The sequence below is a fragment of the Eupeodes corollae genome, chromosome 3, assembly GCF_945859685.1.
Source record: "Eupeodes corollae chromosome 3, idEupCoro1.1, whole genome shotgun sequence".
Taxonomy (NCBI): Eukaryota; Metazoa; Arthropoda; class Insecta; order Diptera; family Syrphidae; genus Eupeodes; species Eupeodes corollae.
This window is the reverse complement of record NC_079149.1, coordinates 4,207,886-4,235,494: the sequence shown is the minus strand read 5'-3', so window position 1 is coordinate 4,235,494 and position 27,609 is coordinate 4,207,886. Positions and strand designations below refer to the sequence as shown.

The 27,609-nt window shown below is 34.3% G+C and overlaps 3 protein-coding genes across 11 annotated transcripts in view; 2 read left to right on the top strand and 1 right to left on the bottom strand.

The window, feature by feature from the left end:
• The window catches only part of LOC129952705 (uncharacterized), a 41,461-nt gene that overhangs the window by 6,196 nt on the left and 7,656 nt on the right, over window positions 1-27,609 (top strand). For 7 of the 8 annotated variants that reach the window (XM_056065490.1, XM_056065487.1, XM_056065489.1 and 4 more), the window contains 6 exons: window positions 10,183-10,576; window positions 10,643-11,785; window positions 11,848-11,973; window positions 12,217-12,654; window positions 12,717-12,863; window positions 13,202-13,302. In XM_056065490.1, coding sequence (XP_055921465.1) covers window positions 10,183-10,576; window positions 10,643-11,785; window positions 11,848-11,973; window positions 12,217-12,654; window positions 12,717-12,863; window positions 13,202-13,302 — 2,349 coding nt within the window. The remainder of the gene's footprint in view (window positions 1-10,182; window positions 10,577-10,642; window positions 11,786-11,847; window positions 11,974-12,216; window positions 12,655-12,716; window positions 12,864-13,201; window positions 13,303-27,609) is intronic. The other variant, XM_056065488.1, reaches the window with a different exon arrangement.
• LOC129952708 (regulator of microtubule dynamics protein 1-like) lies at window positions 19,435-21,343 on the bottom strand. 2 transcript variants are annotated; one of them, XM_056065493.1, is made up of 4 exons: window positions 21,200-21,343; window positions 20,369-20,620; window positions 19,774-20,315; window positions 19,435-19,702 (listed from the first exon to the last, which is right to left on the bottom strand). In XM_056065493.1, exons 2-4 carry the CDS (start codon window positions 20,468-20,470, stop codon window positions 19,645-19,647), a joined length of 702 nt encoding a protein of 233 aa, XP_055921468.1. In that variant the 5' UTR covers window positions 20,471-20,620; window positions 21,200-21,343; the 3' UTR covers window positions 19,435-19,644. The 2 variants fall into 2 exon arrangements, with proteins under 2 accessions (XP_055921468.1, XP_055921467.1); XM_056065492.1 differs by lacking the exon at window positions 21,200-21,343 and adding an exon at window positions 20,916-21,171.
• Window positions 23,304-24,717, top strand: LOC129952707 (protein Peter pan). Its single transcript, XM_056065491.1, has one exon. The coding sequence runs from the start codon at window positions 23,496-23,498 to the stop codon at window positions 24,663-24,665; it is 1,170 nt and encodes a 389-aa protein (XP_055921466.1). The 5' UTR covers window positions 23,304-23,495; the 3' UTR covers window positions 24,666-24,717.

Genomic DNA, 27,609 nt, shown 5'->3' with positions numbered 1-27,609 from the left:
TTTGGACTGCGTTATGATTTCTTATTTTGAGGATAATGCTCTGCTCAAATGGGAATTTCAACACTAAAACGACCCGCAGCATACTTCGAAAATAGTCGAGAAATGGTTTTAGTTTTGAAAAAATTTGTTGTCACGAAATATCGGGCGCAGTGACAAGATCTTGAGCCTTTTCCGCTAATTTATGGTAACCGCCTAAATAAATTGTTTCGTTAACACCAAAACCACCTACAGAAGTAAATTTTAATAAATAAGTTTTCTTTTTTTTTAAATGAAAATGTCGCTTAAGATAAAATGATGGAAGGGGCTCGATATGTAAAATCTATGAGAGATCGTAGAAGTGAAGAAATGGGAACAACCTCTTTGTCCAGGCCTTAGACACTTAGAACATCCTTTCAAAGTTTAATTAGTACAAAATTAATTTAGAGTTTTGATAAAACAAACAAAGGTTTTGCCAAAATTCATTTAGAGTTGTGATAAAAAAACAAAGCTTTTTCCACAAAATATTGATTTATTTGATTAAAATTATTAAGTTTGAAAGAAGAGGCCAGCTCAAAAAATAATTTGTCAATTTTCATTCGTTTAGTTATGAAATATTGTTTTTGTTCCTATATCTATTCTCATCTTATGATAGTATACAAAATATTTATTAACACAAATATAGTAAAACTTGTTAAAATTTAATCACCATTTCTTTTTCATTCATCAAGTTGCTTTAGTTTTGGCCAACACTGTACCTAAATGTGATCAAAATAAAATGTTTACTTTCTATGATATAAACGAAAGTGTTAAGATAAGTCCAACTTATTTTAAGTTTTTAAATGTTTTTTTTTTTCAATTAAAATTCCTTAACTCCAGACGTTTAGGTTTCATCTTCGTCCTTAAGTTCAAAGACTTTTTTTAAATGTGCTAAAGTTGAGAATATTTCGTCACGTTTTTTCTGAGATTCAAGAGTTGAATTGATTAATTTCAAATACATGAAGAGTTTTCTAAATTTTATAGAATTTAAATAAATTCGAGCATATTAAGAAATGTGCGAATATTGGATAAGAAAAGGGGCTCTTGTTTTTCAAAATATGTTTTGTTCTTGTTAGAAAACTTACCATGTCCAAAAAAACTATACTAATTTCTTCTCTAATTATGGTTTTGAAAATCGGTTTCCAAAATTTAATTGATTTACATAGCTTTGTATATATTGTCTTTCTTCAAAAGACTGTTCTCATGTTTAATTTTCAAACCGTAAATACAACAAAGAAGCACCTGCCAGTGTATCATAATCCATAATAATAATAATGGATTGCTGCTTTCAAGGAATTTTCAAATCCTTTTAAAAGTATTCGAATTCGGAGGAAAATAAAAAAAGCTTTTGCGCCACTCTTTTTTTTTATTGTTTAGAATAAATTGTTGGCTATTCAACAAAGAATCGAAATATTAAAACATTCCATAATTTACTCATACGATCGGTGGTTTTAATATTAAAGTTGATTTATATTATCTATGACATTGGCTTGTAGGCGGTACAGGAATTAAAAAGGAATTCACTAGTTTAACCTTGTTAATTCTTCCTCATTTACATATATACGTTTATTTAGATGCATTTACAATTCCAACTGAATCGGCAGTAACTTGCAATCAAAGCTTTGCAATACAAATCATAATTTGCCTACCGTTCCATACAATATTCTATTCTTCTTTATTGCTGTGAATGACTGAGTGTGCTTAAGAATAATTAACATTTCATCAAGGTTATACCTCGCGCTGCCGTTGCCGCCGTCGTCGCCGCCTGTTTATCCTTAAAAAGAAACTCCAGACGTGATGTTTACTCTCTACTCCAAACACTTTGTGTTTGTTTCTTTTTTTTTGATGACTTGAGATTTTACCTCGTCGTCGTTGTCGTCCATAACAATAATTGCAAGACAATAATGTGGCTCTAAAGCGAAAACCCCGACTGCCAATATAGCATCTAGCATTAGCTCCTCATTACTTGTTTCTTGTGTGTGTTTTTTAACGCCATCATTTGAGCCCATATCTAGACGACATCTAGACAAGATAAACTACGTGTTCGATAAATTATTATTAATTCAATCTTGCGCGCGCACCTAAACAAAAAAAACAACATTGGACAAGCTGAAGCTCAAACTAAAGAATCTCTACACACAAAGCAGAGAACATAGGTATAAATATTATTATTTTTCATTTATTTATTAAGCACGTTCAAGGTCTTCCGTGTGTGACTAAATGCCGGTAAATGTTGTTTTTTTTGTTGTTTGTGTTTTGTTTGCTTTTATTTTACCGGCTATGAGATATTATGTGCTCCTGTGTGTCTCTCTTGGGCTCTTGAACTTTTGTAAACAAGATCCAATGGAATTCTGAGAGGCAGGTGCAATATCAGAGGGAGAGTGGTGTTGAAACGTGTACAAAAATGTATGTAGAACTTTATTATGACGTGTTTTAATTTTTGCTAGACTAGCTTGTATTTTATTAATTGTAATTGTACTAATTGATTTCAATCTTAAGTGTTCCCTTAAATTTATAGTTTTGAATGATTTGGTTGGAAAAATTTGAGGAAAAGTCTACCTATGCAAAGAATTCTCTACGAATTTGGGCTCTTTTGAAAAATAAATAATAAAGCAATGAAACCTCCTTAACCCACTCACGGGCGAAGAAATCATTATTATTTGTATCAATATCCGTCCATTAAGTATACTTTTAATATTTGCGTTTGCAAACGTCCTTACTCAGTTACGGCCAGCGGGCAGATGGAATTCTTTATTTAATAAAAAAATTGAACACAATGGAAAGTATAAAGAAACGTAAACTTAAAAAGTGGACAAATTACACGCTTTCGACTAATGGTGTTAAGGCGATTTTTTGTATGGTATTGAACTTAGGTGGTATTTTCATATTTATAAATAGTTTTTTTTTTTTGTATTTAAATGTTATGAAAAATCAACCATAAAGTTTTTAGTAGAGGTGAGGTGCAAATAAAAGAACAGAGAATATTATGAAAGTGTAACAATGGTAGTGTTTCTTTGAATGTGTAGATACTTTAAGGTATTTTAAAGAATTAGTTCACAAATACCATTCCGCAATTTTCAAAACGATAATCGTCAAAACGATTATCATTAACGATATCGTCAATAATTAGCTTTACGTAATTTTTTCACTATCGTCTCGTCTATCGTTTTCAGTATAAGATAACTGAAATGTAAAAATGAACTCAACAAAAGATAATGCTTGTTCGATAACATGAAATGTTATTAAACTTCGTTTTTGCCTATGGGAAGTTGTACAAATTTGGACAAAATTGACTTTTACCATCTTACCAACTGTTTTGTCCTGCTTATTGTTTTTGTTACTGTTTTTATTTTTTGCCGCCGACAATGTAACTTTAATTTCAACATCTTAGTTATTTATGTCTGATATTTTTGAAACTATGGCCCTTATTAAGAGAAGCGAATGGAACGTTCGACTTAAAGAGAACATTTGAGAAATTCAAGAACGAAATTAAGATGGATGAATTTCGACGTTCCAATGGATCAACATCTCTTTTTGAATATTGAAATGGTATTCACGAAATAAGTGATTAGGGCGTATAAGGGCGTTTTTGGAAAAACTTTGAACAAAACTATAATGGTTTAGATTATTTTCTAAGTGAGAAAGAAAAAAAGGCTTACACACATATTTATTTTTCATTTTCACTTTGTAACATTACTCAACTGCGCCCAAAAAATTTGTATTTCCATTTACTAAGTTAGTGTTGGGAAATCAAAGACGATACCTATTTAGCTATCTTTTTGGCGATATCACTTTAACGATTATCGTATTACGTGAAGGGAGACTACCGTCAAAACGCTTTCGTTTGACGATAATCGTTTTACGAAAAGACCCCACGGGTAGGTAATGATGAATAAGCAATAGCCAAAAAACATCTTACTCTGATCTCCGGATTATGATAAGGATTAGGAAAGGTGAAGGAAAATTTTGGCGCGGATGTAGGTTGGAAGCGGCTCTTTTAACCATCCTAGTCTTAGTGGCAAATACCAAATATCGCATAGGTCTTCGAAAAAGGATTTTCCTAAAATCTGTTCAATTTAAATATAAAGTATAGGGAAGATAGGATATTTGCCTTTCATCAATACTATTATGGAATTCAATAACATATTTGATATTTCTACTTCAAAGTACTCACAGGGTTGCTATAGTGATCATTTTACATCGGCATGATTGTCTCAAAAATTTAGTTAGAGTAACCAATTATTTACTTAAATTTTATGCCCCTTTTAACACTACCAAAAGCGAAGATAGTAGGTGCGTTTTTTGAATAGTTTCCCAGGAGGTCTAATCTCATTTTAAGTTAAAACTATTTGTTTGAAAATTGACGACTTCGCTCTTACTATATTTTTACTTTATTTTTTGGTGGTGGGTTATGTCCATCGATTTCATTTTCCTCCAAAAAATTGTAGACAGTTCGCTCTGCTACAGAAAAGTTGCAGTTTTTTTTAACATCTTTCTTATTATTTCTAACAAGGTCGTAAAATTTGTGAGGAGTGCCTGCTTCAAATTATGTCCTTTGAAGTACTTAAAGTCATTTCAAATTTATCAACTCAAAAAGTAAAATTTGTATACCTGCATTCTAACCGTTTTTAACACACGCCACAACATCTTTTTTCTTAAACTTAAAATGCTTCCAGAAGCTATAAGATAGTTTCTATTCTGAAACCAAAAACCAACGAAAAATTGTTATATTTTTCATCAAAGAATGAAAATATGGTTACTCTGAATCTGAACATGTGTGTTTTTATTTTAACCATAACCAATAATTAGCCAGAGATAAAATGACGATCAGTCTCCTCCTCACTGAATAAGAATGAACAGGGGTCGAATCGGCTAAGCTGATTGTTGTTAGTTGACAATCACAATAAACGAATTTGATCTTTGTAAGGTGATAATCAAATTGATACCTACAAATCTGTCACAACAAAAATGTGTCAATTTGACTATCAAAAGTATGATAGTCAATGGACGCATTCACAAAGCTAGTGGCTACGTAGTCAAAATTCAACTAGCATTGTGAATCCAAAACTACAATACAATCTGGAACTGTCATATTATTGACAAATGCAAATATATAAAATGAGAAACATTTTTGATTTGGAAACTTTAACTTATCTTTTGTGTTTTTAAATTTAATAAAATCAAATTAAGGACACAATTTGAATGATTTATATTTGTATTTAATTACTGAACGATTTATTTCATTTTGGATTTCGTGTGTCTTTACCGAGCAGCTGATTCTGAAACGTCAAAATCATTCTCCACTAACTTTGCAGCCGAATTTTTTACACTACGTTGTAGGGAAAATTTCAACAACTTTTGTAGTTAGATTTAGCCAATCAGAATCCCTTGACTACGTAGCCACTAGCTTTGTGAATGCGTCCAATTATCACCATAGCCGATTCCACCCCAGAACATGTTGGGATGAACGTGACTTTTGGAATATTAGTATTAATTTCAATATAACTCAGGCGTTCGGTTTTTATTTCAGAGGCAATTTCTTGAGTTGAGTGCCATGCAAACATCAGCAGGCACCAGTGTGTTTGAGAAAGCTCTGCCATAGGTCCTGTAATGCATAATCGAATAGGCTTGTGTATTCTCAGATAAAGTGAAATGGGTTTTCACCCTTTAAATAAATCAGATGAGCTGATACTTATTCTGTTTATGAGTTGTGATCTGTTAGTAAACCTACCAATAAGTATAATTGAGACCTACTTAGTTGTACATATGTATAAGGTATTTTGGTTTTTGCTTTGGAGTATTCGGCTTTAGATTTCTCGAAACCCTGCAAGCTAAAAGGGCCAACCATCTGCTGCTTGCGATTTCGGGAACCTTTTGTGGATTGTCCCATATAATTGCTCTTGTGGCGTACAAATCATTGCTACCGTTTGCCTCGAATGAAGAATTGATCACTTGTTATCCAATTCGTTTCCTATTTCATAAATGTCAATGTTTTTATGTCCTCAGACTCAACGGTAACTGTTTTGGCTTCGCTGAGTACGCCCACGACTCTTTCTTACCAGTTTTGACTTTGTGACCATGGCAGAGATGTGATTGTTACTTGACTATCGATTAATATTTCTTGTTTGGTTTTTAACTAATTTGTTGAAGAACTAATCTTCAGGGCTAGGGTAATTTCTTAAGTATCTGGGGTACTATCGGAGAGCAGAATTCTATTTAAACCCCTAGAATGCTTAGGTGTCTGTTAAACTTACCGCTTACAGCTTATAGTGATCGGTAAGTAGGCCTTTTAATATATTTAAGGTTAGGCAACGACCTAGTCACTGATAAAGCTTCGGTTGCCATCGATCACCGAAATCAAGCATCATTGAGCGTGGTTAGTGTTGTTCTTTCTCTTCTGTCTTGTATTAATGTCTTGTGTTGTTATCACCTTATATAGTCTAGTCGCTCAAGGTACTGTGTTCATTTATGTGCTGAGTAGTATGTAATGTAATGTAATATATTTAAGGTTATACCTATTTAAGCTTACACAGTATTTGAGGCCCTTTTGATTATAATTTCAAGTAGTGTTTTTTCTAACTTAATTTAAATAAAACACTTAAAGTTTTTTCTTTCCTTCAAATCGCTTTTTTTTTCCTTTTTCACAAAAGTTTTCGGGACCTATCAGTGGAGTATGCATCTTCTCAATATTCCCACGCTCATAAAACTCATTTCTCTAACTTTTATACTGTCGCAGTACCCAAGTAATTTAATAACTTACCAACATCTATCAGAATTTCTCGAAATTTAAACTCTTTTCTAAAAAAAGTAAAAGACAATTGACGTAAATTGTATAGATAATATTTGGTAAAGAAACTTTGCCTGCCTCTTCATTTCCTTAAATGCCAACATGGCTAGGTACCGAATAAATAACAGTATTTTGGCTTCATTAACTTGGAATATAGTATATCAATACATTCCCATATTATTTTTGAACTTATAGGATAGTAAATAAGTGCCTTAAATGAAGCTTGACATTATGGGTGTATTTTTGTTCATCTATAATTTCTATCAAGTTTACGTTCAGCGCATTTTACATTCTCCCTTAAAAAGTACATTGATTGGAATATTTCACTAAATTTTTTTGACTTAGGACGCGCTCATAATCGTTTTACAGAAATTTTTTTTATGGGCTTTAATCAATTGGTCCCGCGTGTACAAAAACGGAAATCTTCGAAACCTTTATGGTATAACAAAAGGCTTTTACACCTTAAAAATATTAAAAATAAAGCATTAACGAAATTTAAAATAACAGGATACCACACTGATTACGAGATTTTTCAGTATTAAATAAGTTCCTCTACAGAAATTACATTGTGAATATTGAAAACAACATAAAAAATAAGAGTAAATCGTTTTGGTCTTTCATAAATTCCAAAAGAAAGTCATCTGGGATTCCTCAAAATGTTAGTTATAAAGGAGTCAATTCGTCCAATGTTGATACTCATTTGGAACTTTTTGCTATCTTTTTTGAGTCTATTTACTGCTCCCCAATTAACACTTTTGTTTCAAACTTGGAAGAAAAAGTTAACATTGGTTCAATGGAATTGCCTTTCGATGAGGTTTCAGTAGCGCTTCACGCCCTTAAAATAAATAATAGTTGCGGTGCCGATGGAATACCATCAAGAATTTTGAAAAACTGTAGTGATTCTCTTTGTTTGCCTCTGTTGAAATTGTTCAACACCTAATTGCCCATGGGGTTCTTTTTACCAGAATGGAAAGAAGCATTTCTTATATTCAAGGCAGGTTGTAAAGATCTAGTAAAAAATTATAGAGGAATCTGCAAGCTCCCAGCCATCCCCAAACTTTTCGAAAGTCTGGTTAAAGATAAAATAGAATTTATGATAAAGGAATGAATTATCTGAGTCACAACATGGCTTCGTATAAGGTCGGTCTACTGTGACTAATTTGGCTGTTTTCTCTTCATATGTCCTTAATGCAATGGAGAATAAATGTCAAGTAGATGCTATTTACACCGACTTTAGTAAAGCTTTTAATTCGGTAGATTATATTATTTTACTGAAAAAGCTTCAATATTTTGGTTTTCATTCTGAGATGCTTCAATGGATCTCTTCGTATTTAGAAACCAGAACTCAACGAGTAATTATTGACCACAAAGTTTCGATAAGTATAAAATGTACCTCCGGCGTTCCGCAAGGTAGTCATCTTGGCCCTTTACTTTTCCTAATATGTATTAATGATATAGTTGACATAAAACAAAATTGTAATTATCTACTATATGCTGATTAAAATTAAAACCATTGATGAGTGTAAGAGTTCAACAAGATTTGGACCATATTTCTATGTGGTGTTCTTTGAACAGTTTGAAGCTTAATATTGGAAAATGCAAAGCTATATCATTTTCTAAATCTGCATTAGCTTTTAATTTTCCATATAAAATCGAATCGAATCTTTTGACTAAAGTTAACAATATCAAAGATCTAGACGTTATTTTTGATAATACTTTGTCTCCAAAAAAGCATATAGATTTCATTGTGGCTAAGGCGAACACCCTAGTTGGTTTCATTAAAAGGAATAGTAAGGATTTTACGGATCCTTATGTTTTACTAACCCTTTATAGCTCACTAGTTAGGTCAACAATCGAGTTCATTCTGATAGAATTGAACAGGTCCAAAGGCGGTTTACTAAACTTGGGTTTCGTAAAATGCGTTGGAATTTTAGTCCAGACTATAAAGCTAGGTGCCAATTGCTCGGGATAAAATCCCTAGAATCTAGAAGAAAAATTCATGATGTAATGTTAATGTTAGAGATATATTTTGCTATCATATAAAAAGTCCGTTTCTGCTTTCTCAGATTTCCATTTATATACCATCTAGACAGTTAAGAACAAGTTGATTCCTTTTTGAAAAACTGCTAGAACAAATTATGGAAAAAATGAACCAATATCACGAGCAATTTCCTCGTTCAATGAAGTACCTTTGTATGTGTTATTTTTGATTTTCATTTATCTCGAGATGAATTAAAAATTGAATTATTGTATAAATTTATATTTTAAATAAATAAGTAAACATTTTTGTAATTCCATCTGTTAAGCAAATCGCTTGTAGATAAATAAATAAATATTGACTTATCCATTGATATAGAAATGTAGGTTCTAGACTAAAAAACACTCGTACCATTCTTCTAATACGTCATCGACTCAACAGTGTATGACTTTATAGTATGTATTATCTTCAAGGTTGTATTTGGCTGTTTAACCTACCCACTCTTTTTTGTAACTTAACTCCGTTTAAAAGATTTATCTCGGAGTTATTTCTTTTGATCGTTCCGTCTTTTGGAATTTCCATTAAATTTGGGGAAATGATTAGACACTTTTCGATTCCAAAATCTTCTTTTGCTAATCTCATGATTGTTTCATTTGGATTTGAAAATCAATTTAACTCGATTTGTAAATTTACCCCCTATTCGTCTACCTAAACATAAACATAGACAAAACCAGCTCCAATTAAAATGCATTCATCACAAAAAAATGTTAAACAAATAAAAAGTGAATCAATAAAAGTGATAAGATAGCTTCATTTACAATTTCATTATTTCATTCGGACGTGAAGACAAAATACCTGAAATAACTCGTTATCTCATTTGCGTGAAATTAAAAACGCATACCACAACGTGCGGCACCACGAAGCACGATCGAGCAACAAGTGCAATTATTCCTCGTAAAATTTCTCAAGAAAATAATTTAACAAAAAAATAAAAACTGTAAATTAAAATAACCCAAAAAATATCTCAAAGCATTTAATTAGCGTATCCACTGCGTTGCGTATGCAAGAAAAACAAAATCAGAGTCAATGCCGGCCGGCTAAGTTTTTGAATTGTTTTCATTTAGCACACAGCTTGACTGCTGCTGCTGCTGTTGCTGCTAAAGTACTTCATTAGGCTTTATTTTTAGGTGTAGGTCACACGTCTAAGTTAGTGCCAACCAAACAAAAAAACAAGACCATTGACACTTTTTCATCAAACACAGAAAAAAATACAACTTCGCGTAATTTACCTTGACTTTTGTCTCAAAGGTGCTTCGTCGTGGTGATCGTTGTCGATGCGCAATCAATCAGAACGACCAAGTTTCTTCAATCTCAAATTCATTTATTTGTTTTTCGTTTTTAGTCACTTAACGATGTCTTTCGCTGCTTCATCTGTATGGAAAAGTTGCAAGATGCACATTTGTGTCCGCATTGCTCAAAACTTTGTTGCTATTTGTGTATATCGCGTTGGTTGACTGAACAACGTCGCCAATGTCCGCATTGCAGAGCTTCTTTGCATGTGAAAGATTTGGTAAATTGCCGATGGCTGGAGGATGTTGCCCAGCAAATTGAGAACCTTCAGCAGATTTGTTCAAATATTCGGACCACGAATGGCTTGATTCAGGGAAAAGAGCAGGACTTGTGTCCGAGTCACCAGGAGAAATTAAGTGTTTACTGTTGGACTTGTAAATGCTGTATTTGTCATCAATGTGCATTGTGGGGTGGAACCCATTCAGGACACACATTCAAGCAGTTAGGTAAGTTTAACACAACTTTTCAAAACGATTTTGAAGTATTGCATTGAAAAGTATCTTTAATTTTAGAACTAGTTTATGAGACTCACATAACCCAGGTTAAAGAAGAAGTATCTCAGCTTCGAGCACGTCTGGCAGAACTTATATTGCTCGTCCAAAGTGTCGAACACAATGTCGAAACTGTGCGTAAAGCGAAAGACGAAAAAGTGCGAGAAATACGAAATGCCGTCGAACTCATGGTCAGCAGACTAGATTCCCAATTGAAAGTGAAACTGGTCACCCTGATGCGCCAGAAGAATTCACTTAGCCAAGAGACTGAACAGCTAGAGCATCTTTTACAGGAGATCGAGCAACAAATGACAATATGTTCGAAATCACAACTCATAATGAAATCACCGGACCTCTTGAAAATGATTCACCAGGTGCGAATAAAACCAATGGCCAGCTACATCACTGCTCCAGTACCTGCTGATTTCCACAGTGAAATTGTTCCTGAATACGATACTGGCAACTTCCTAATGAAGCGCTTCTCTCAGCTGCAATTGAAAGGTGCTCCTGTTCATTCGGAGCCACTGGAGAGTAATGGGCTGCAGTGGCGTCTTAAGGTCTATCCCAATGGCAATGGAGCTGTTCGTGCAGAGTATTTGTCGGTGTTTCTCGAACTAGCTGCTGGTTTCCCCGAGACCAGCAAGTACGAGTATCGTGTGCAGATGATCCATCAGAGTTCGAGTAAAATAATTCAGCGAGAGTTTGTGTCTGATTTTGAGGTTGGCGAGTGCTGGGGTTATAATCGTTTCTTTCGTCTGGATTTGTTAGCCTCCGAGGGTTATTTGAATTTGGCCAAAGACACTTTAGAACTTCGGTTCCAGGTTCGTCCGTCAACTTATTTCCAGCGGTGTCGTGATCAACAGTATTACATAAGTCAATTGTTGAAAAGACAAAAAGAACTTGCTGCGGAGAATAAGATTCTTCGTGAGAAGGCAGCCAACGAAGAAGCAAGCAATGGTGGTGATCAAGTTATCAATTTAGACGAAGAGGGTGATAAGCATCAAGAGGCAAGTCAAAGTTCAGTGAATAATGCAACCGAAGAGACAAACAGTCAGGGATTAAAATCTTCGAGAAGCTTACATTCCGAACACAGCAGCACCAGTCGACCTAGTGAAAGCGAAGAAAGTAACAAGAAGACAAGTCGCAGTGATATTCAGAAAAGTGGTTAGTTTTTTTTTAACAATATTTGCGAAGGTGTGAATATGGTTTGTTTTGTATTTTTTTAGTTGACGCTTCGTTTTCTGGAATGCTACAAGCATTGGTCAATGGTTCCTCCACTTATAATTCCTCGTTTCGAGAAGGTGCCGTCGGGGGTGAGATAAAGCCGACTAATAGTGCAACGCCCTTGAGTTGTAAGTATGAATCAGTATTTTTTCGTTGTCATAATTGTGTCTATAAGTCACCATCGATCGTTCTTTGGTCCTCAGAGGACCTTGACTACGATGGGTTTTTCTTGACTGTAGTTGCTTTATGGAAAATAAAAATCCTGCCTTCACCAATCCATTTTCTTTTAACATATTTTAAAGTGTTAAAAAAATCTAAGTTAATCGTTCGAAATAAAACAAAAAACATACGAACTTTTGTACTCATTTCAGCCCCCGAGAAATCTTCATTCCACATTCTTTCCAATTCATCACCAGATCTCACATCAACAACATTAGAAAAAACATTTCTTGGAAGTAATATCCTTTCAGATGCCTCTGATTCGGATGGCGAAGACCCAGGAAGTTCTCCACTGCCTGCTCCCTCATCAACATTATTCAAAATCAGTGCCACTTCCTTCTCAACACAAGATGAAAACCCATTGGGCGATGATAATGACTTTTCATCGGGCGAGAACGATGTTGAATATGCCGAATTATCTATGGCTCAAGGTATTTCTCTAATCAATGATAAGTCCTCGTCCAGTGGTGCCAGTTCATCGAGGAGACCAACTAGCAGTGGACACTCGAGTCATCGTCATGTAACACTCTCCCTGCTTGATAGTACAAGTCCGACTGAAAATAATAGTCCCTCAGAAATAAATAGTTCAAGTAAGTTAAATAAATCTGATGCGTAGCAATTGAATAAAGATTGAACTGTTTCTAAATTTCAGCTTCCCAAAACAACTGCCGTCTGCCAATGTGCTCCGTTAATGTTCTGGAAACGTTTTTTGAACCGCCAAAATTCCATTGTCAAAATGGTGACTACCTGGACGATAGTATTATTTTGAATACCTCGATCCCGTTGAGCTATTCGGAAGGTAATTTACGCTTTCCCACCTACAAAAACTCCTGACAATGTTTTGGAAAAGTGATCTCATTTCAATTTTAATTTGTTTTCCTCTTTTGCGTGTAGCGGAAATACTTGAATTGTTAGAAACATTTATATAAATCAAAAGTCAATAAATCAAAAACAAAAGATTGATTTGAGAAAATTTTCTCATTACTAATAGAATTGAAGATCTCCATATTATAAGTGTTACCTTTATAAATTATTGTTCTGCGTATAGTTTATGTTTTATTTTTAAAAAATTATACAAATAAATATATTTTTCTTAAATAAATTGTTAACCTTGTGTTTTCTTTGTTTGTCCTTTAGATTCATTACTTAAAGAATATCGCAAGAGTAGGCCATCATCGTCGCCATCAAGCGTCAAGGAATCAACCGAATCACCATCTTATCGCTGGGAAAATACCGATGTAAGTATTAAAAATCGATTTAACTTTGCATATCATAAAGTTTGTATTTTACATAAACATGAGAGTAATTTTATATCATTTATCAATTTATTTATTTTTGTTTTGTGCATTCTTTTATATCCCTGTCATTCTGATTACGTTTGTTTGTTCGTCTTTTAATTTCGGTTAAGTATGTCAAATGGTTTTGTTGCTTTTGATTTGGATTCGAGAAATTTTTAGAAAAAGCGTCTTATTATTTTAGTTTTGTGGATATTAGGAATTAATAGCTAAAAAGACTGGGCTGAAAATGTTTTTGTTTTTTCTTTTCTTTAAAATTCGTATAAACTAAAAACAAATAGAATCAAAATATGTAAACTGCATGTATGTTGTAAATTGTGTTAGAAGTGTGTAATAGCTAAAATGTGAACGAAAAACTGTTTTTATAAAGCAGAACAATTTCCAAACTAAAACAAGTGCATTGAGGTTTTAGACGATTTTGAGCCCGATGTTATGATATCATCTTTTTATTTTATTTATTTTAATTATGCTCAAACAATTAAAAAAAAGTATTATAGCTTTTCTTGTTGCTCCATGCCTTCGAAGTACCGTAACTTGGTTAAGAAAAGAGACAAAATTCTTTAAGCTGGCGATAGCGTGTTTTTTCTAGTTATTTCCTTGTATTTTTTTTGGCATAAGAAAGTGGATGCAGAAGTGGAACACACCTGCAGGGTTATGGTGCTCCGGTTAGATAAGGTTAAAGTGGCTATTGGCTGAAAAAGCCAAAATACTTAGATCAGTAGTTGTTCCGTTGTGATGCCATTTGCATTGAAGAGTCCTCCCTATTCGTTAAACTATTTAAAGCTAATAATGAAGCGTGCTCCCAGCTCTCAAACATATTGATTAGATTAAATTAATAATGAAAAACAAATTTCATAAAAAAGAACCTTTTCTTTAAAATGTGTATTTAATAATTTTAGTAAAATTGGCTAATCCAATCTGTGTCTTGAAAATGATTTAAAACCTCAGTAACGAAGCTGCGGTATCTAAAATAGATTTCTGAAGCCATTGAAAAAAATAGTATTACAATATTCAGATTAATGACTTAGGCTATTGTTGAAGAAAAATCGGTTGCAATGTATATAAATATAACTTACTTACTAGGCAACGGCCTAGTCACTGATAAAACTTCGGCTCCGATCGATCACTGAAATCAAGCTTCAGTGAGCGCGGTTAGTAGACAGATGGAGGACCATCTCGAAACCTACCGCGTGCTGTTGTTATGTGTTCTTTCTGTCTGTTGTTCTTTCTCCTCTGTCCTCCTGTCTTTCATTAATATCTTGTGTTGTTATCACCTTATATAGTCTTAGTCGCTCAAGGTGTTGTGTCTCTACTCTTTAGCGCCATCGTGTTAGATGTGTTTAAGCTCCCTCTAGATCTTTACCAATTTCGTCGATTACTTCACTGTTTTCTGCATGTGCTTCTCGGTCTCTCGACTCTTCTGCCTTTTTGAGTAAGAGGATTGCACTGCATTGCCTATCTTGTAATGCAGTCTTTTCAAAGGGTTAGTTTCTGACCCGTTATCCTATATAGTTATTTATGGGATATTACAAATTTATTGGGTTAAAAAAACCGTAAAATGTTTCGCAGGCTCCTGTTAATGAAGGTCTGCAGTTTCTTGATAATCGTTTCTGTTATTTTCCAGGTGCTGCATCCGTATAAAAGTACTGTTTCGAGTTTGAGCGGAACAATCATAGAGAGAGTTGTTCCAAACATTGAACAACATCCCGAACGCAGCCATAGAATTCGAAATGGCTAGCGATATCTTGTCCGGTTCCGCCTTCAGTAGAGATACTGAAAATTTCCTAGTTTTTCTACTGGTTAATTAGTAATGTTTATCAGAGAGCATTTTTCACGTGTTGATTTTCATCCCAACGATTTCTGCGTCTCTCTCCTCGCATGTAAGGTATTTAGAAACTATTTTTAGAGCATCGAGCCCTATTCTTGGGCTTTTAATCATGTCAGTTAATATGCTGTTGGAATGCTGTACTTATCGGTGAAAGAATAGACAGCGAGTTAAAAGCTTACATATTTCTAGGAACATATAGTTTTTTTGTATAAACAATTGTATACCAACAATGTAATTTAAAAAAAGTTGTAAAGCGTGCACTCTTACTTCTCCATATCTCTGAAAGGTTTGTGCGTATAAAAATTATGTAAGATAAAAATTAACTTGCTATAATTTTTGATAACGGTGTTAACACAATTGTACCTATAGAAACATAAAATCATGAATGAGCGGTTTTGGCGAATTTAATTGGTTCAAAACTTACGATGCAGGCTTGAGATTATATGAGACGTTTTACAAAATATTTGGAATACCAAAAGCATTGTATGAAAAATACTTATTCCTTAGCATAAGTTTACATGTACCTTAGTATATACCGATGTTCGGTAGTTCATTAGCTTTATTGTTTCACCTTTGGGTTTTTTTTGTTATATCCGCAAGAGTCGTATTTATTGAGACAGAGTCCAATGATTTTATGGCAGCTTAACTACCTTAAAAGATGCGTTTATTGGTATCCCATGAGTGGTATGTAGAATAAATTTACTCAGTCTAACAAGAATGACCTCATTAGACCTCAATGTCATTATCATCGAGGAAAAACGCAATTTTGGATACAAAGAGGTTTATCTCAAAGCAATCAGCCTCAAAAAACCATTCATTTTTTATGTTGTCTTCTTTTAGTGAAAGCTGTGTTTGTGTCAAGCTTACACAAAACGAGGATTTCTCTTTTACCGTGAATTCCCAAATCTTAGTTTGTATAAAATAATAATAAGTATTGCTCAGAATTCTCCGAGTGAAGCAATTTTCTACCAAAGTAAAACACTATTAAAAAAAAGTATGCTTGTTCGACTAACTATTGGCGATAACTTGTCAGTCAATATCAATTGCGCCAGTCCACTTTTCAGCAACTTCGATAATGCTCCTGGAAACCGATTTTTTGATTGATTCCGAAATCTTTAGAAATTCCGCTTTGAAAACCATAGGTTAGGTTGAAGTGGCTGTCCAAGATAGAAACGGACACACTTGGCCCATTGTGATACCACATGAATCTTGAGGCTTCCTCCTAAGCTCATAAGAACCAGTTTGAGTCCCCTACGAAACGTGAGAGGCTGATTATGATTTAGATCGTTAAAGAAGAATTCTCCTAGGTAATTCTTGCGTTTTCGAGCCAGAGCAAGGCATGTACAGAAAAGATGAAGAACTTTTTCCTCCTCTTCCTCGTCCATACAGCTTCTGCTAAAGACGCCTAGTCGGGTGACGTGCTTTCCTATTAGACAGTGTCCGGTTATGACACCTATTATCGCGCTTATATGCGATCTGCTTAGAGATAGCAAGCACCTTGAACGTTTTAAATCCAGAGTTGGCCAGATGTTTTTTGTGACCTGACACGTGGTGATGTTGGTCCACCTGGTACCTGTCCTCTTCACAGCGTCTTGCATTAGAAACAGTTTACAAGTTGCACTCTTCCGTTCCTGGCGAGTTCATCTGCCTCACAGTTACCTGGAATGTCTCTATGGCCCGGCACCCAGCAAAGGTGAATATTAAACTGTTGTATCATCTCCATTAAAGATGATCGACAGTTATGGTCTGTTATAGAGTTTGTAGAGACAGAGTCCAGTGATTTGATAGCAGCCTGTCTATCTGAGAAAATACGGATATCAGATGTTGATATCACGTTTTCTTTAATACAGGACAAGACTTCTTTTATCTCCAAAAATGTCCGCCTGGAACACGCTACAATGATTGGGAAGGCGGAATGAGAGACTTAATTTCAGTCGTTCAGAGTACACACCTCCACCAATCCCTTCTTTTGTTTTTGAACCATCTGCATAAAAATGGATTGACCCATCTTCCAGGAATGTCCTATCCTCTCAGAAAGATGTGGGAGTTATAGAAATCTTGAAATTTCTGTCGAATTGCAGTTGAGGTAAGTACCTAAGAATTACGGAGTGGCCAATGTTGTTGTTAGTCCACTGCGACGCAGCTTTGAGGCGAATAGCAGAGCTTGCAGCTATTTGATTGCTAAAAATGTCAAGAGGTGTTAGGTAAAGTAAGGTGTCCAGTGCCGCTGATGGGGTCGTGCGAAGCGATCCGCTTGTACATAGAAGTCCACCATACTGTATGAAAACCATGATCACCAACAAATCGAAGCAAAAGAATCATTTAATTTTATTAGTCAGACAATTGTCCCCAAAAAATGGAGCGGCAGTATTTGGAAATTTTAATTATTTATTTCTATTAATTTTCTTTTGATTTAACGGTAGAAAAAATATTTAATTATTCAACCATTGTGATTTCTGAGCCAACTATTTTTCAGTCTCAATATTTTACAAGTTTACCTCATTTGAGCAGATAAATCTGCTCAAGGAAACCTCTCATGTGATATAGACGGATCTTTATTTTTTATAAAAAAAAGGTTCAAATAATGAGGTTTGAGAATGAGTTTAAAGATTTTTCTAAAACCTGACATCACGTTTCTTTGAGCCAAGAAAGGACTTTGGTAGGTCCAGAAGTTCTGAATAAAACATCTATCACTATAGCTTGGTTAAAATGTCATGCTCTAAGCATGTTTAATATAAGCCATCAAAAAATCCAAAGAAACTAAGTTCTGTAACAAATTAACAGTTCTCATTGCTTAACTTCAATCAAAAATTCAATATTCTTGTCGGCTTAACAAAAATTACTAAATGCACGTAGGAATTATTGAGATTTCTATTAATTGAGCCGGTTTTTAATTCTCTTCTTACGAATTTTGTCACGCCATTAAATGTATTGTATTTATTTACACGCTGCTGCTTACTATATTTACAATTTTATTTATAGTTTTCATTCTGTTTTATTATCGCCAATGAAGATACACATTTTTATTTCTACTTGTAACATGAATCAAACATTTTAATCATTTTTAATTGAAATATCAATTTAAAAATAGAAAAAGCAAATAGATAACAGCATTTATGATGTGATGTGCATATGATGCAATCAATCTATCACTCTTTATATGCACATAGTTGTTGCGATATACAATAATAAAATGAAGTATTATGTTTCTTTTATTTTATTGCATAAACATAAAATGTTTGTTTCTACTTTGCCTCCTAGGTTAAGGTTCCATGTTTGGGCAGGGCATCATTAAGTCCATATTCAAAATCTATAATTTCATTTTAATTCTTTTCTTTGTTAAAAACAATCACAATAACCCCAAGCGTAATATAAAAATACTTATGTACATAAATAAAATTTATTTTGCAAGGTTAGCGCTCTCTCAATTAAGAGTGACAATTTCAAAACGTTTTTATTATAATAACAATAAAGGATTTTAAAGTAACTTTACGACTGTGATATGTCAACTAAAATTAGAAATCAAGCGTTAAAATGTAAATGTTCATAATTCGATACGACGCATAGACCTTTGAAGGCCTTTATTTCAAACACAAGCTCTTAAGTGACAGTTTGAGATATAGTTTTATAGTCTAAGCAGAACTAATAGAGTAGAATTTAATACTTCTATATTGATAACTGGCACTTAGTTCCATTAAACGTAGCTTAAATTTCCGATTTGAAATATAATCCATGACTAGATGTTGCGATATTGCTCTTGTTATGCTCAAATGATAATAGGTTTAAAATATACAATTGGTATTACGACTTTAAGCCCTGTTCGTTTTACCCATCTACGACAGTTGGCTCATCAGTTAGATGATGTCGAAACTTTCTTATACGTACGCTTTAGTTAATGGCTATGATGTTGATATGATTGTTGAAACTTCTTAAATGCATAGAGTAAAAAGGCAGGGGTTGCATTCTGTAAAGAAAAATCGAACAAACGTTTTTGCTTCTACGAAGAACGATCCACCTTATGTAACTCAAAGAACAAACATATTGCAGAATCCTAGAGTTATGGCAGTTTCTTTTGGTTTTGAAAAACAAAGGATGGTATTCGTTGACTATTCTCAAAAACGTTTGTATTTGTTTAGTGTAAATATTAATTGAAATACTTGTCAACACATATACAACCGAACTCTAAGTACATATTTCCGAATTTCGTCGTCGTAAATTTCATTACGAAATTAATTAAACAAAATGTATACATTTCTTTTTATTTTAATAAAGTATGAATATCAAATTTGTCTAAAAAATCATATGCGAAAATTAGTAGTAGGTACATCGTTTTAAAAATAAACAAAAATTGTAAGCATTTTAAACCTCACAGACAACAACAAGTTCATCCACATTTATTTGAAAGTGCTATTAGTAAATTCCTTTGTTTTTATATTTATAAAATGGCAGTATAAAATTTATAGTTTTCGTAGTAAAGCTACAGCTTCCTCCTTGCATTTCTTATCATCTTCATTTCTATAAACAAAACGAAAACAAAAATACTCAAAGTTCAAAAATATATACAAGTAAAAGATAAGTTTACTTACAACACAGCACAATTGGCAGCTTTCTCTAGAAATCCTTTCGCTTTATCATTTTGCTTCAATGCCATATAACACTTTGCAATCATTAACCAATTGTTCGAGTAGAATCCTTCTTTCAGAGACTCAGCCTTCTGAAAACTCTCCAGAGCCTTTTCGAAGGAACCGGTCGGTGGTGAGGCAAATATCGTAGAAACTAGTTTCCTTTGAATCCACGATAACTCTGCCAGACCGTATTCGTAGGCTCCAATCAAGTGCCATGAAGTTGGATCCTCTGGATTCAAACGAACCGCTTCGCTCATATGGAATTTAATGTTATCCAATTGCAATATTCTTGCCTTGATACCCTGGAGTTCGGCAGCAGCATCCATTATGATTGCCATCCATTTGTGGGCAGCAAAATTAACGGGGTCCGCTGCAACAGCAGCCTTAATCAGTTCATGTGAATTCTTTATCAATTTTTCTTTCTCGCTCTTGTCCTTGGTTGCTTTGGCAACGGAAAATGTCGCCCTGGCTTTTCTCCATTGGATATCGGGTTGATTTTGATCCTATTTAAATTCATGACATACAAATTGAGAAATGTAAAATAAAAATGACTCACCTTGTATTTGTCGAGGACATCCACTACTTCTTGAAAGTGGTTTTCATCGAATAGTTGATCAGCATTCTGCAGAACACTCTCAAGACTTGATTCCTCTGCCATTCGGAGGTGTTGTATTAATTGTGGTGACAGTGGTGGTAGGGATGGGGTTGCAGGAGTGTTGTACACAACAGGAAGCCCAATAAGTGCAGCAATTCGGACGATATGTCCAACACAACTGTTAGCAGTGCGACAACGACGCGATTCGAATACCTTAATGAAATCAAATCAAAATCACAAAATTAAAATGAAAAAAAGAAAGAAAAATGGAAAAAAACTGTGTCAAAGTCCAAGTATAGAGCTAGTTTAATCAAAGAGAAAAAGAGAGCGAGAAATGGTGGTGGAGTGGAGGGGCTAGAGCAAAAATTCATATGAATAGTGAAGAAATGAAGAAAATACTTTAAATTAATTATTTATTATTTATGCAAAAAAGTTGTATTTTGTTTGTTTCTTTTTCCTGTTTTCATGTGCTGAGCATTGAAATATTATTGAGAGGTAAAAGTTGAACCTTGTTATTAGCTTTAGCTTTTGGAATGCTGCGCAGGGCTGTAAAACTGGAGAGCAATTGATGTTCCTTTTGTTTGAGTCTCAGTGTTAGCACAAAGGAGATAAGATTCTGCTTTAAAGCAATCAATTTGGCCAGCTGGGTTGACATTTAATTGATAGGTTTTATTCTTTAGTAGTAGGTGGAAATTAATTGCGGTCAAGTTCTCTCGCTCACTGATTAAACATAATTTGATTTTAGTTATTTCATAATTTTTCTTCTTCTTCGATAAAAAAACAACAACACACCTACAAGTTTTTGGCTACTTTGCGAGCAGGTACTTTACTACACAACACACTTCTGTTTTTGTCTTCTTTGTTGAACTCTTCCTACGTAGATTGACAAATGGTTGGAAAAAGTAAACAACGACAAATCAGCTGTGCGAATGTCATGTGAGTAAGAGATAGAACATAATCCACAAACTCACAGGGTGGTTTATCTCTAGTTCTGTTTGCTTATTTTGTGCAAAAACAAGTGTGACTTTTTAATACTACTTGCCATAAATCAAAGATTCAAGGAAGTAGATTTAAAATAAATTTGCAAGACGAAATTTGTCAGTGCGAGATCTTCCTGGTTTTAGAGTTAACTCCTGAAACATATTTTTTAGTCTATTATAGTCTCATGGTTAACTCTTCAAATTTGTAAGTTAACTCTGGTTTAAATACAAATGTTTTTGACAGATACTGATTGGAATTGAAAAGTTATTTTTATTTCTTTTTCTTAACAATGAACAATTTGTTATATTCACACTGAGCAATGAGAATGTATACGTAATTTGAAGTTTAACTCTTTTAAGAAGAAAAAGAGGTATCAGGGAAAAAGTTTGAATTTCAAACAAAAATATCAAAATCTCGATTTTTACAACTGTATCGAAAACTTTTCAGTGATAGCAAATTATAATACTATTCATAAGTTTAAAATTGAACCCCTACTGAAAAACTTGTTCGTGGGTTAACTCAGCACTGAAAAACTGGGCCTTAGTGTTTTCACTGGCTTAGTTATATTTATTTTCTTAACTTTTAAATTTACTCGGCTGATCTCTGACATTTCACAATTCAAAGGTATCCATTTTATGGTATTTTTTTATTGTATTGCTATCAAACTTGTCTGCTTGAATATGTAGGTTTTTTAATTTGGCCATCCAAATCAACATTTTTTCCGACTCACATCTCTATCAAAGAAAAATCTTCTTCCAACTACCACAAATTGTTGTCCTATTTCTATTGTTTATCATCGCCTGCAATCTAGTATACAATTTTAAACATTTTACGTGTTTTCAATTACATAACATCTTTTCAATCAACTTTTAAAACAATTAGATTTTTAAACTTGAAAAAGTATTCACCAGCAGCCGGCTTTGTTTTGAAATTTAAACCAAATTTCAATTGTCAACAAAACAAAAGTGGCATTTAAATCAGTACCTTGCATACAAATTAGGTGTGTTTGATTAAATAAGATCAATCAGTCAAGTAGATGTATTGTACTTATATTTGTGGGAAAATTTTGTACGTTAGTTTTCTTTTCAAAGTGAAAATGTCTAAATAACATTCAATTAAGTATATATTTTTAAATTTGGTTTGGATTGCGATTCAAATGATTCCATCTTCCAAAAACTTATTTAAGTGAATTCGTGTGAAATATAATAAATACTTTCTTTCCCAAAACTTATGATTCAAAAGTTACATAACAATCATAAAAGAACCTATTCACTTCGAAATCAGTTCTTGGAAAAGCAGAAAATAGTTTAAAATGTTTTTGGTATACAAACATATTTCCTAGATTTTCAGTCTGAAGTCCTGCAAAATTTATTTTTTGTGTGAACTCAAAGGGACTTCAATAAAAAATTCAGAAAATTACACAATTTTAGAAAATAAAAATTTTTCTGGATGTTCTATTAGTTTTGATGGGTATTTTTTCGTTAAGTATATAAATATATTATGAATTAACTTTTTTGTGAAACCTTATTCTATTTTTTCGCAGAAATAAAGAACATATCGTCGTGGTTCTATGAAAACTCCCTAGGTCCATTTTCCGCAAAAATGAACAAAATACACAAGTTCATGCAAATAACAAATTTTTCAAAATCCCTAAGCTTAACGATGCACCATTTTTAAATTATAAAGAATTGAAACTCCCAAAATCTATTTATTTGCATGTTGATTTCAAACTTTTAATGCAAATATCTCAAAACACAAAAATTGGACTTAGGGAGTTTTAATAGACGGCGATATTGAAATTTATTTTTTATTCCATTAAAAAAAATAGAAGAAAAAACGTCTTGCTTGTGTATTCGGGGTTAAAAATTCTTTCATGATACTAAACGAACAGATCTTCCCTTGTATTCATTTTTGTTCCACAGAACAATATACTTGTCTCACTCCATTCTGCATTGTTTTCTTTTTCCCAATGTGTCAAACTAATTTCCCCTACTACACGAGGTTTTTCGTGAAATTTGTGTTCGCAGTTTTAACTAAATAATCCAGAAGTTGCATTTTATTTTGTTTTAAATAAGCTTTGAAATTAATTTAAAGAAACAAACGCAATATGCCTAAAACGAAAAAACCAAAAAGCAAACCTAAGAAGAAGGTAAAAATACATGAAGACAAAGAGCCGGTCGAATTGTCTCAAGCTCCACATTCGTTCATCATCCATCGGGGTCTATCATGCCCGTACATCAAAGATCTTACTGCGGATTTCCGTCGATTGATGGAACCTTTCACGGCCACCAATCTAAAAGAAAAGAAAGCCAATCGCATCAAGGACTTCGTCAGCTTAAGTGGCGTTTTCAGTGTCAGCCACATGGGAATATTCAACAAACGAGCCACACAACTTTCCTTCAAGATTGTTCGAATGCCTCGCGGTCCAACGCTGACCTTCAAAGTACATGAATTCACTTTGGCACGAGATGTATTGACAATCCATAAGAAGCAATATGTAAATGAGGAGATGTTCCAACACTCGCCATTGGTTATATTGAATAACTTCACTGGGGAGGGAAAACACATAAAATTGATGGCTCACTCGTTCCAGAACATGTTCCCGTCAATCAATTTAGCGCAGGTGAATGTGTCGACTATGAAGCGATGTGTTTTGTATTCGTATAATCCCGTGACAAAGCTGGTGGAGATGAGACATTACAGCATACAAATTGTGCCTGTGGGACTGCACAAGGGTGTGAAGAAGATAGTTCAGGGAAACATTCCCAATTTATCTAAATGCACGGATATATCAGACTACTTCCTGCAAGGAGGCAATGCATCTGATTCGGAGATGGAGGATGAAGATGAAACGACAACTGTGAGAGATGTCAATCCCAAAATCCAATGCGAGAACAACAAGTCATCCATTAAGTTGCACGAAATTGGTCCGAGGTTAACTCTGGAACTGGTTAAGATCGAGGATGGATTGTTGACAGGGGAAGTACTGTATCACTCTACCGTGACGAAGACAAGTGAAGAAATTGAAGCCATTCGAGCAAAGGTGGAGAAGAAACGCAAGCAAAAGGAGCACGCCAAGAAAGTACAGAAGGCCAACCAGGAGAAGAACAAAAAGAAGGACGATTCAAGGAAGAAGGGTTACGTGCCGAACGATAGAGAGGACATGGAAGACGACCACGATGAAGATTACTATAGGGAGGAAGTTGGCGAGGAACCAGACGAAGAGATTTTCAGAACGAGAGACACCAAGTACAGAAAGAGAAAGCATTCGAAATAAAAAAAATAATATAATTGATGTTAATGAATAAAATGTTTTTTAGGAGATACAATTAATTTTTTGATTTTGGATTAATATATTTCTTTTATTTTATTTCTAATCAAGGTAATTCAGTGGGGGTTTATTGAGTTATTAAAATTGAGACAGAGATAATGGTGTTTTTTAAATATGCGTACTCTTTTCTTTTTACTCGCTTCTTCGGCATCCGGCCCGGGCCTCGTTGATTATACTTTTGCAGGGTGTTGGGTGACACTATCCAATTTCGCACACCAAGGTTATGGTTCTTTGCCTGCGTGGCATGGTCTATACCGCTCTCATTTGCTTATGCTAACTACGAGGCCAGTCCAACGAATACCAAATACCTTTATTTTTGTGGCTAGATCAGGTTCACGGTATATTTCATATAACTTTCTTTATACCTGCTCCGGAATTGACATTCCTTACAAATAGGGACAATCTACTTTCCGTAAGACTTCTTTCGAAGAAGAATAGGATCTTAAGTGCCTTTGACTGAGCACCCCAATCTCACTTCATTAGTAAGTGCAGATGCTACGGAGGTCTTAAAGAGCAGTAGTTTGGTATTTATAGCGAGGTTAGGAAATTTCTAAATATCTACTAAAGATTTGTATGTAAAATTTATGCTACAGTTTGGGATGGGGCCGAGGTTTCAAACGACTGCAGGTGTTCCCCAAGGATGTATCCTCAGCCTAATCTTGATAATATTTCAGATAATTTACCCGGTGGAGTTTGCTTTTCTGATTTTCGTATAAAAGTGCTTCTTCACGCGGATGACTTGGTTATGCTAGCGGATAACCCATTTTCTCTCCAGCTACAAATCAATAGGATCCAAACGTACTGTAATATGTGGGACCTTAGAATAAACTCAGAGAAAACAAAGATAATGGTAATAGAAGTAACATGAATAAAACAACAACAATTAATTGTGTGTGCTTAGAAAAATGCTAATCGGTTCAGTATAGTTCGATAGAACGAAAAAACCTGTAATTGGCTTACAACTTTCATGTGGGTGCGGTGGCGTAGTGCGTAGTGCACTAGCTCCTCACAAGCTAGATCGCTTGTTCAAGCCCAACTCGGGCAAAAGTTCTTCAAAAATTAAATTGAACATAAAGCGATTAAGCACTACTAAAGGAGTCTGATGATCGGGTTGGTCCCCGTGAAAAAGCTATAACTCCAGCCTATGAACTTGGTGGTAGCACACACAAGTTGTTGTTGTTTCATTCTAAATATTCAAGATAATGGTATTTGAGACATGGATTTGTAGAAGGTTGAGAGAAGAAAGGTGGTACCTTAACAACCTATTGAAATAGTACAGGAATTCAAATATCTAGGAGTGTTGATGTCTTCTAACGGTAGCTCCAATAAACATGTTCAGCGTTAGTGTAAAGAAGCTAAAGTATCTCTTAACATAATGTGACCAACTTTCTTCTCAAACAAAAACATAGACTAAGGATCTAAATACCGAGTTTTCCAAGCAACCATTAACACTTGCTTGTCTAACATTATTCAAGTTTTTGGTCACACCTATTTTGATGAATTTGAGTTGATACAACCCCTTCTTTTACTTCTTAGTTTGATTTATACATTTATTTCTGTTTCTAATAAGATTTCGTTAATTTTGTATATGTTAGATGTATTTGGGCATTTTAATATTTAGGTGAGGTCTTTTCCATTTAAAATGTTATTGATGATTGGTCTGAGTCTGGTGCAGTCGTAAAGCAGTTGTTGAAGGTTAGATGTAGTGTTGCAGGTAGGACATGTTGGAGAGGAGTCTTTTTTGAGGATGTGGAGGTGGGTGGCAGAGGTATGGCCGAGTCGAAGTCGGATAAAGTTGGTGATTTTGTTTTTTGGTATATTTGTGGGGTAGATGGGTGCTGATTTTGTTGGATTTACTTTAGTATAATGGTGATTATACAAGCTCCATTTGATTTGTTCGGTGTTGGTGAATCTTCTTGTTTGGCTTTTAATGAGGTCAGCTTTAGATTTGCTTGCAAGGTTAGCAGCTTCATCCGCCAGCTCATTCCCTCGGATGCCAACGTGGCCAGGAGTCCACATTAGTTTTATGTATTGGTTTGATTTGATTAATAAGGAGCGGCTATTGTTGATAAGATCGGTATTATTATTGGTATTTAATAAGGCTTTGATGGTAGAGAGGCTGTCTGTACAAATAACTTGTTTTCGCCAATTTTTATAACCTTTTTAATGGCGGTAAGAATGGCAAAGGCTTCTGCAGTGAAAATGGAAGCTGTTTGTGGGAGTAACCCAACACGTATCATGTTGCCATCTTCGTGGGTGATTGCAAAGTTTGTAGTGGTTGAGGTTTTGGATCAGATGAAATACTGAGGAAGAATTTGCGGTATATTTCATTGGTTGTACTAGTTTTCTCATATGATGCAAGTTTCATTATAAAAGAGTTTGAGTCTATGAGCCAAGGCGGTTCTAGAGTAGATGAATCGCTAATTTTTAGAAGATTGTGTTTCGGAAAGTCGATGTTACCGGATTGAAGGGTTGTGTAGATGGCCAATGGAATTTTATATATCCTCTTTTGATTAGCCGTGAGGTTGATTACTTTGCCGATTAACGATTTGGTTGAAAAAATTAGTTTAGGTACAGTTTATCAGCCCTATTCTGCTATTCACGTGGATCGTATATTCGTTTCACCCTTTCGATTCCCTTTCACACTGCCTTTGCATTCTGCTATCCGTGGGGTGAACTACATTATTCCAAACCAATTTGACATTCGAATAAATAGCTGTTCATGTAAAATTCTTGGGAATGTTGGATAAATTCACACAAAAATTAAGTTTAATCAATCCACCTAAACAGAATAATTTGTGTAATTTTTGGAAATGTACAGTATTTCTCTTTTTATTCCAAGTGTAAGCAAAGGAATAAGAGAATCCTCAAACAGAGAGCTTCGGAGAAA

What these genes read in the sequence shown, in the direction of transcription:
- LOC129952708 (XM_056065492.1), bottom strand. Translation starts at nt 21,062, where the DNA reads ATGTCAACCCAGCTGGCCAAATTGATTGCTTTAAAGCAGAATCTTATC. An exon ending in AAGCTAAAGCTAATAACAAG is followed by an intron (nt 20,621 to 20,915) that starts GTTCAACTTTTA and finishes GATTTCATTAAG; the next exon opens with GTATTCGAATCGCGTCGTTG. An exon ending in ATGTCCTCGACAAATACAAG is followed by an intron (nt 20,316 to 20,368) that starts GTGAGTCATTTT and finishes GAATTTAAATAG; the next exon opens with GATCAAAATCAACCCGATAT.
- LOC129952707 (XM_056065491.1), top strand. Translation starts at nt 23,496, where the DNA reads ATGCCTAAAACGAAAAAACCAAAAAGCAAACCTAAGAAGAAGGTAAAA.